This window comes from Theropithecus gelada, chromosome 11 (genome assembly GCF_003255815.1).
Source record: "Theropithecus gelada isolate Dixy chromosome 11, Tgel_1.0, whole genome shotgun sequence".
NCBI classification, from domain to species: domain Eukaryota; kingdom Metazoa; phylum Chordata; class Mammalia; order Primates; family Cercopithecidae; genus Theropithecus; species Theropithecus gelada.
The window spans coordinates 80,806,240-80,815,095 of record NC_037679.1 but is presented as its reverse complement, the minus strand read 5'-3'; the positions used below and the strand labels follow the sequence as shown (position 1 = coordinate 80,815,095).

The window sequence follows — 8,856 nt, the reverse complement described above, 5'->3', positions numbered from 1 at the left end:
TTTTTTTTTTTTTTTTTTTTTTTTTTGGAGACGGAGTCTCGCTCTGTAGCCCAGGCTGGGGTGCAGTGGCCGGATCTCAGCTCACTGCAAGCTCCGCCTCCCGGGTTCACGCCATTCTCTGGCCTCAGCCTCCCGAGTAGCTGGGACTACAGGCGCCCGCCACCTCGCCCGGCTAGTTTTTTGTATTTTTAGTAGAGACAGGGTTTCACCGTGTTAGCCAGGATGGTCTCGATCTCCTGACCTCGTGATCCGCCCATCTCGGCCTCCCAAAGTGCTGGGATTACAGGCTTGAGCCACCGCGCCCGGCCGACAGTAGTTTTTGTAAATTAAGTTTTATTGGCACACAGCCATGCCCACTCACTCACCTATTATCTGTGCTGCTTTCCAGCTACAACAGCAGAGTTGAAGAGTTACCACTGAGACCTGGTGGCTCCTTTCCACAAAAAGCCAGCTGACCCCTGGGTGACATCACTGATCCCCAAAGAGGGCTATCAAATAATAGTCCCACAAGATTATCATCTGAAGAAAAGTCTGTGGTCTTAGCAGTCTGAGATGTTCCTTCCAGAGATCATATTAAAGAACCCTTAGAAACCCCATCAGAGAGAAATCTGCTGTCCATGTTTATTTTATTTGTTGTGAGATAGAGTCTCACTCTGTCACCCAGATTGGAGTGTGGCACCCTTACAGCTCACTGCAGCCTCGACCTTCTGGGCTCAAGTGATCCTCCTGCCTCAGCCTCCCAAGTCCTTGGGACCACAGGCATCTGCCACCATGCCTGGCTAATTTTTTTTTATTATTTGTAGAGACGGGGTCTCCCTATGTTGCCCAGGCTGGTCTCCAACTCCTAGGCTCCGGCTATCCTCCTACCTTGGCCTCTCAAAGTACTGGGATTACAGGCGTGAGCCACTGCACCTGGCCTGCTGTCAGTGTTTAAACTTTATATTCAGTTTTATTTCTCTACAGGAACTCTACCCTTCACCCCCACCCCACATTGATTACCTTAGGGCTGTCTTAGAAACCTACTCAGAGTTATCCTTCATTAGCCAGGGACCGGGCAGTCAGTGGAGCTCAACACTGCTCTTAGTCAAAATTCCAAAAATGTGCCACAGGCACTTGTGAAATTTTACAAACGTCTTCTCTGCTAGGCAGGAAGCACCCTCCCCTTGGGGAACACAGCATAATTCCCTTTCTCCATAGCCCAGCGTGCAAATCCAGCACGCAGAGTCTCACGTCTGGAAGATCTCAAAGGCCCAGTTAACAACTTGCATGGGTGGTGGAAACCAGAGGGTGGTAAAGTGGAAATGGCTCCCAGCCAGACAGACCAGAGCTTGAATGCTACTAGCTGGAGAATCTTAACCTCTAGGAGCCTTCGTTTTCCTGTTTACAGTACATACTTTTAAGAGCTATGGTGAGGATTCAGTAAGAATGAAAGAAAAGCGTTCAGGCTCATGCCTGGCATGACAGGATTTCAGTAAACAGTAACCACAACCACCACCACCACCATCATAGAATTCATCATGTAACTCCTGTCTAAAACCTTCAATGGCTCCCTGCTGCCGATCCAAGAGTTCAAATTTCCCACCCAATCAAGGCCCTCCATTATCTTGCCTGGCTAAATTCACCGTTCTCTACTACTTCCTGAAGACCCTCAACCCCAACCACAGCCCCTGTACCTTTCCCCTAGGCCCTGTCATTTCTCATCTTTAACTGTTCCTGCCATTTCCTGTGACTTGAAGGCTCTTTCTCAAGTCCTAACTCCACCACACTCAAGGCTCAGCAAGAACCAGATTATTTTAACTCAGTTAACCCTTAGTAGCCCTAACACCATGGAAAAAAGGGTAAGCAAGTATCTGGGATACTTGGGTCAGACACTGTAAGTGCTTTGCAATTTTTTTTCTTTTTTTGAGATGGAGTCTTACTCTGTTTGTTGCCCAGGCTGGAGTGCAGTGGTGCGATCTCTACTCATTGCAACCTCTGCCTCCCGGGTTGAAGCAATTCTCCTGCCTCAGCCTCCCGAGTAGCTGGAATCACAGGAATGCACAACCACACCCGGCTAATTTTTGTATTTTTAGTAGAGATGGGGTTTCACCATATTGGCCAGGCTGGTCTCCAACTCCTGACCTCAGGTGATTCGCCCGCCTTGGCCTTCCAAAGTGCTAGGATTACAAGTGTGAGCCAACGTGCCCGGCTGTACTCCATTTTAAAGATGAGGAAACTGAGACCGAGAAAGGTTAAATGACTTACCTAAGGTCTTGCCCTTATAAGAGGTAGAGCTGGGATCTGAACCAACTTGTCTTGCTCAGGTGTCTGTTCTGACCTTGCTCTGCTTGAGCTTCTCACCTCTGTTCTCCTACACTCTCTGATGCTTCCTCTCCCACAGCAAGGGTGCTACACCACAGCCACAGGGCTCTGCAGCTTCCCAGCCAGGTGACCATAGGCAAATCTTTCCTCTCAGTGACCACCTATACTCACCTGGTTATAGGAAGATCACACAACATGCTACGTGGGGCACCATCTAGCCTACGGCAACAGCCCAATCAACAACAGCAATAATAATTACTATCGGTGATCAGTACTAAGAATAGTAATAGCTATTTCTTGCTCATTTACATGGTCCCTGAACTCGGAACACGTCACAGAGGCTCAGTGTCTTATGATTTGAGTCCTTCCTTCCAACTCATTTTCATAGAAATTACAGGCAACTTCTGAACCAGCTCTAGAACGTGGGAACAAAAGGGTGCTGCTGGCAGGCAGAGAACTGAGGAGGCAGATAATCCAAAAATAATTGATCCCAGGTCATGGAAAGCATTTTGTTTACAGCAGCAGACTGACCTTCCCAATTATCTTCTGCTTAGGCTAATGTTACAGCCTGCCTTCCCCAGCAGACGAGATCGCCACATATGCTCACCAGTCCTGCAGGGGACGCGGTCAGGCTGAGGCTGGCCGCCTCTCAATGAAGTGTAAACTGAGGCACAGAGGGCGTGATTCAAAGCCCACAAGACTACTGTGGGCTTGAGGAGCTCTACAGGATGCTGATCCCACACTACATCCAGGCCGTCTTGCTTTGTATCTCTCGTTGGAGTTTGGAGGATGGCGCACCTGAGGCTTGCCGTTCCTAGAAATGCTGTCTGGAGCAAGAAACTCATCTGCAGATCAGAGAGGGTCCAGGCAAGGTGTGCGTCATCAGACCCTGAAAATTCCTCTGTGTTTCATGGGACCGGTCTGGTCTCAAAATGAATCTTCATGCAAGTCCATGGGAGAGCAGGATATGTGCCATCTCCGTACACATAAAAAAAACTGGCTTTGGCCAGGTACGGTGGCTCACACCTGTAATCCCAGCACTTTGGGACGCCAAGGCAGGTGGATCACCTGAGGTCAGGAGTTTGAGACCAGCCTGGCCAACATGGTGAAACCCCGTCTCTACTAAAAATACAAAAATGAGAGGCCGGGTGAGGTGGCATGTGCCTGTAATCCCAGCTACTCAGGAGGCTGAGACAGGAGAATCGCATGAACCCAGGAGGCGGAGGTTGCAGTGAGCGGAGATCGCATCACTGCACTCCAGCCTGGGCAACAAAGAGAAAACTCCGTCTCAAAGGAAAAAAAAAAAAAAAAAAGAAAACTGGCCTCAAAGAGGTAAAGCCTCTTGCCTGAGGTCACTCACCGGCCATCCCCAACACTTCCTGGCCACCTGGCCAGGCCCTTCTACCTGTGAAGTGGGGAACCTCTCAATCCCCTCCAGGCTTTGTGGGAGACCCTCCCTCAATCTCACCTGGTGACCCCATCCCTTGACTTTCCAGGTCTCTGGGAAGGAAGCCCTCTGGGGGCAGGAAGGCAGTTATGCTGACTCACAGGCCAAGGGAGAGTAATTCAGGAAACTTGTCGCTCTGTTACCATGGTGTTGGGGCTGCTGGCACCCTCTCCTCTCTGAAGCTCACTTACAGGCTGGGTGTCTAAGTGGGAGTGGGGCATGGTCAGACCCTGCACCCAATCCCATCCCTCCTATAGATTTCCAGCTTCATGGCACATGCAGTTACCCTCTTGTAACGGCAGAATGGAGAGTATCCTGGGGTTTGGTCCTTCCCTGCCTGCAGAACTTTGGGGATTCCATCAGCAGAGCCGGCAAGCCTTCTCCACCCAGGAAGGGGAAAAGAAAAGTCCCCAAGAGACAGACAGGGTGGGCCAAAGCCCACTCCAAGCCATTGGCTGCCCCAGTCTCCTGACTTCCTCACACTGTTTTTAGCAAGAGGAAGGAGGTGACATTTGACCATGAGGCCTGAGGCCTGTCTTTGAAAGGAAGAGGGGACTTGAGAAGGCAGGAAAATGTCATTCATCTGGATCTCACCCCTCAGGAGTGAGAAGGAGCTTGGGGCAGCTATAAACTCATGACCACAAGAAAAGGGGGAACCATTATCTTAAACCCGGAGCGATGCAGGGAAAAGCTGACAGCTGGTAGCTCCCCGCCCACCACCAATTATAAAACTTTCTTTGGCTTAAAAGAAACTCTTTTGCCCTATTTTTCATTTCCTAGGCCTGTCTTAACATGTCCCTGGCTGGACATCAATCAGAGTTCCTATACACCGCAATGGGTACAAGTGCCTGAGCAAGTTCTGAACACTAACAGACCCGGGTTCAAATCCTGCTCCACGGGACTGGCTGTGCAGTCTTGGGAAAGCCCTTTGACAAAACCATCACAGAGGGTTGCTGAGGAATAAGCCCAGGAGATAAGGCACCTAGCACTGAGTGAGTGTTTAGTAAATGCCGGCTGCTTTTAGAGATTCTTCAGGCACGAGGCAGAACCTGGTCTCTCAGGATTTGAAACTAACAGAGCAGAATTCCGTGCTGTCTAAACTAAAACTGAGAGTGCTGTCTATACACACACACTCCCTGATCTCCTCTCAGGGGCTCCCTCAATTTTATTCCCAAACAGAAACTCTGGAGTAGCAGCCTTCTTTGATCGATTCAGGAATTGAGGCCCAGACAGGGAGAGTGAGTTGCTTGAGGTCACACAGGCAGCAAGTAGCTGAGCAGGGAGGGCTGCTGCCCACTCCCCATCTCCTGGCCTTTCCATGTGGCCCAGCACGCTCTGGGCCTTAAAAAATTCAGGCTCTGCTGCAAGGCAAAGCAGGGAGAGTTCCAGACACACTCCCTTCCCAAGAAAACACGAAGGGTGCAGCCACTCCCTCCCTCAAGGCCAAGGGCTTAGCTCACTGGTGGCGGGGGCAGGAGTGCTCTGGTCTACAGAACTGGGGGGCGGGGGCAGAGTCCGTTCACAAAGGCTGATATCACCGAAAGTGGTAATAATGTAGTTATTATGTAGTCCCCTGCTTCCGGAGAAACTTCAATATGCCAAGCCTGAGGGTATCCCCAGAGCCACTTCTCAGGCCCATCGGCAGCCTCACCCACTCCACACCTCAGAGGCTTCCCACTCCAGCTCCTTAGGATGGTGGGAAGGAAAGCAAGCCTATCCCCTATATCAAGAAAGAGCCCATTGGGCCGGGGGAGGTGGCTCACGCCTGTAATCACAGCACTTTGGGAGGCCAAGGTGGGCAGATCATGAGGTCAAGAGTTCAAGACCAGCCTGGCCAACACGGTGAAACCCTGTCTCTACTAAGAATACAAAAATTAGCCGGGCGTGGTGTCTGTAATCCCAGCTACTCAGGAGGCTGAGGCATGAGAATCGCTTGAACCCGGGAGGTGGAGGTTTCAGTGAGCCGGGATTGCACCACTGCACTCCAGCCTGGGCGACAGAGAGAGACTCCGTCTCGGAAAAAAGAAAAACTAAAAAAGAAAGAGCCCATTCAACGGGAATACGTCCCTCTCTCCTCCCTCACACTCAGTGACTCAGTGGCAAGTTTCTGGAAGAAAAACTGAGGGTGCGGACTGGTTGTCAAACCCCCAGGCTGAGGCTCTCGGAAAATGCGGTGGAAAAGGGGTGTCAGGAAATCCCCTCTACGAGTTGATAAAAGAACAGAGCTAACACCTTCCGGCCTCGGGTGCGGGGGCACAAGACAGCTCAAGGTCTTGGTCCTCGTCCCCACCTCCTGACGCCCCCAGCTGGGTTAGTTTTTGAGTCCCTTCTTTCCCCACTGAACGCACGTGGGGCGGGCTTCTTACAGAGCTAACTTCGGGATGCATCTACCACTCTTGCTGGGGCAGGCAAGTCCATGTGGAGGCACCCAAGCCCCCAAAGCCCGGACTCTGGTATGGCTTGTCACCACCCCAGATCGGAGTACTCGGCGCCCACTAGTGCTCACGTCCAGCAGCACCTCTGCCCCTTGCGCAGCGCTCACGACGGCTTCTCACAGCTCTTCCCCTCACCCCGGCCCGCCCGGCTCGCCCAGCTCGCTCCCCAGTGGGCCCCGTCGGGGCTGCGGGAGGGAGCAGCCGGGACAGCAGAAAGGGGAGGACAAGGTGGCCCGAGCTCACCATGGCGAAGCCGGAGAGCAGAGCCGAGGTCCGGCTGGAGGCTTTGAGCTTGGCGCGGCTCAAATAGAGCTTGCGCCAGGACAGCGCCTGCATGGAGTGCTCGTTGAGACTCATCACCTCGGAGTAACTCTGGCCGATCCAGTCCGGGTAGGTGACGGCGGGCGGCGGCGGCGGCGGCGGCGGCGGCGGCGGGGCTCCCGGAGGCTCCCCGTCCCCGCTGCGGCGGCGGCTCCGGCGGCTGCCGCTGGTGGTGCTGCCGCCGCTCGGGGGAAGCTCGGGGCTGCTGCGGCTCGGGGGCGGGGCGGGCTCCGGATGCATGGAGCACGCCGCCGAGGCGCGGGCCCGCCCGGGAGCCGCGAGGCACCTCCGCCGGAGGCAGCCGCCGCCTGCCCCCTACGCGGGCCCGGCCTCACCCGGCCGGCCGCACAGGATGAGGAGGACGAGGTCAAGGGAGCGCCCGCTGCCCCAGCACACAGGCCCCCGGCGCCGCTGGCAAAAGCCCCCAGGCTACAGCGACCCGAGACTGCGCGAGGGTGGTGTCGCGGATCCCCGGAGCTGGGACCCCCGGCGCGCGCCGCGATTGGCCGCCGCCCTGGGCTGTTTTGCATGCGCCCCGCCCACCTGTGCCCCGCCCACCAAGAGGTGGGCGTTGTTGTGGGCGTCACGTGACCCGCCCGCTCAGACGGCACCGCCCACGGTCCCTGGCTCGCCGCCGTCCGCACCTCTTCCAGGAAGCGCCCGACTGCCCGTTCCGGCTCCTGGCACCGCCCCTCTCCGCAGCTGCTCCTGTGGCCCTGCTCCCGGAGCTTGGACTCCTGGGTCGGGCCGCCTGAGGTCACCTCTGGGCGCCTCCTGAGGCCAATATCCCCTTTGGAACAAGGTGGTTCAAGGTCTGTAGGAAAAAGAGCGGCCGAGGTCTAGAGTTCAAGCCGTCAGTGTTTATTTGGCGCCCACTGGGTGCCAACACTGGTCTAGGTGCTGAGGCTGGGTAGGGTGATGAACGAGATGGACAAAATTCCATGCCCTCTTGGAGGCTGCATTCTGTAGGGGAAGACACACAAACACCAATGAGTCGATTTTATAATAGTTTAGAAGGTGAAAAGGTGGAGAAAAAATAAAGCGGGCTGAAGGAGGTGGGTAGTGCGGGGGCTGCAATTTTAATTTTAAAATACTCGGATTCAGGGCAAGGAGGTTTTTCTTTTCTTTTATTTTTTTTATTTTTATTTTATTTATTATTTTTTTTTGAGACGGAGTCTCGCTCTGTCGCCCAGGCTGGAGTGCAGTGGCCGGATCTCAACTCACTGCAAGCTCCACCTCCCGGGTTCACGCCATTCTCCGGCCTCAGCCTCCCGAGTAGCTGGGACTACAGGCGCCGCCACCACGCCCGGCTAGTTTTTTTTTTTTAATTTTTTTAGTAGAGACGGGGTTTCACCGTGTTAGCCAGGATGGTCTCGATCTCCTGACCTCGTGATCCACCCGTCTCGGCCTCCCAAAGTGCTGGGATTACAGGCTTGAGCCACCGCGCCCGGCCTCTTTTCTTTTTTTAGGGTAGGGATTTTTGGTCTGTTGACCACTTTGTCCACCTGTGTTCACCAGCATCTGATACGTATTGAGGTGACCGGTTACTCGTTCTTTTTTTTTTTTTTTTTTTTTTTTTTTGAGACGGAGTCTAGATCTGTCGCCCAGACTGGAGTGCGATCTGGGCTCACTGCAACCTCCACCTCCTCAGTTCAAGCGATTCTCCTGCGTCAGCCTCCCTAGTAGCTAGGATTACAGGCGCCCGCCACCATGCCCTGCTAATTTTTGTATTTTTAGTAGAGATGGGGTTTCACCATGTTGGCCAGGCTGGTCTGAAACTCCTGACCGTGATCCGCCCGCCTCAGCCTCCCAAAGTGCTGGGATTACAGGCATGAGCCACCGTGCCCAGCCTCCTGATATTTTTTAAACCTGTGAATCTTCAAACCCATTCAGCAAGTGTCTTCTGAGCAACTAAGTGCTATGCTGAGGGATTCCAGGAAAATGAAAGCCTTCATTGAGTATTTTATATATATGTGTTTGTGTGTGTGTGTGTATATATATTTTGTTTTTGTTTTTGTTTTTTTTGAGACAATTTTGCTCTTGCCCAGGCTGGAGTGCAATGGCGCGATTTTGGCTCACTGCGACCTCCACCTCCTGGTTCAAGCGATTCTCCTGCCTCAGCCTGCTGCATAGCTGGGATTACAGGCGCCCGCCACCACGCCTGGCTAATTTTTGTATTTTTAGTAGAGACGGATTTTTGCCATGTTGGCCAGGCTAGCCTCGAACTCCTGACCTCTGGTGATCCGCCTGCCTCAGCCTCCCAAAGTGCTGGGATTACAGACATGAGCCACCACGCCCGGCCAGAATATATATATATATATATATATATTTTTTTTTTTTTTTTTTTTTTTT

General features: G+C 53.3%; 1 protein-coding gene across 2 annotated transcripts in view; it reads right to left on the bottom strand.

The window, feature by feature from the left end:
• ORAI1 (ORAI calcium release-activated calcium modulator 1) overlaps positions 1–6,998 on the bottom strand; it is a 16,452-nt gene extending 9,454 nt beyond the window's left edge. For both annotated transcript variants that reach the window (XM_025402217.1, XM_025402218.1), the window contains exon 1: positions 6,427–6,998. In XM_025402217.1, the coding sequence (XP_025258002.1) occupies positions 6,427–6,744 (318 nt within the window). In that variant the 5' untranslated portion in view covers positions 6,745–6,998. The remainder of the gene's footprint in view (positions 1–6,426) is intronic.
• Positions 6,999–8,856: the final 1,858 nt, after the last annotated feature.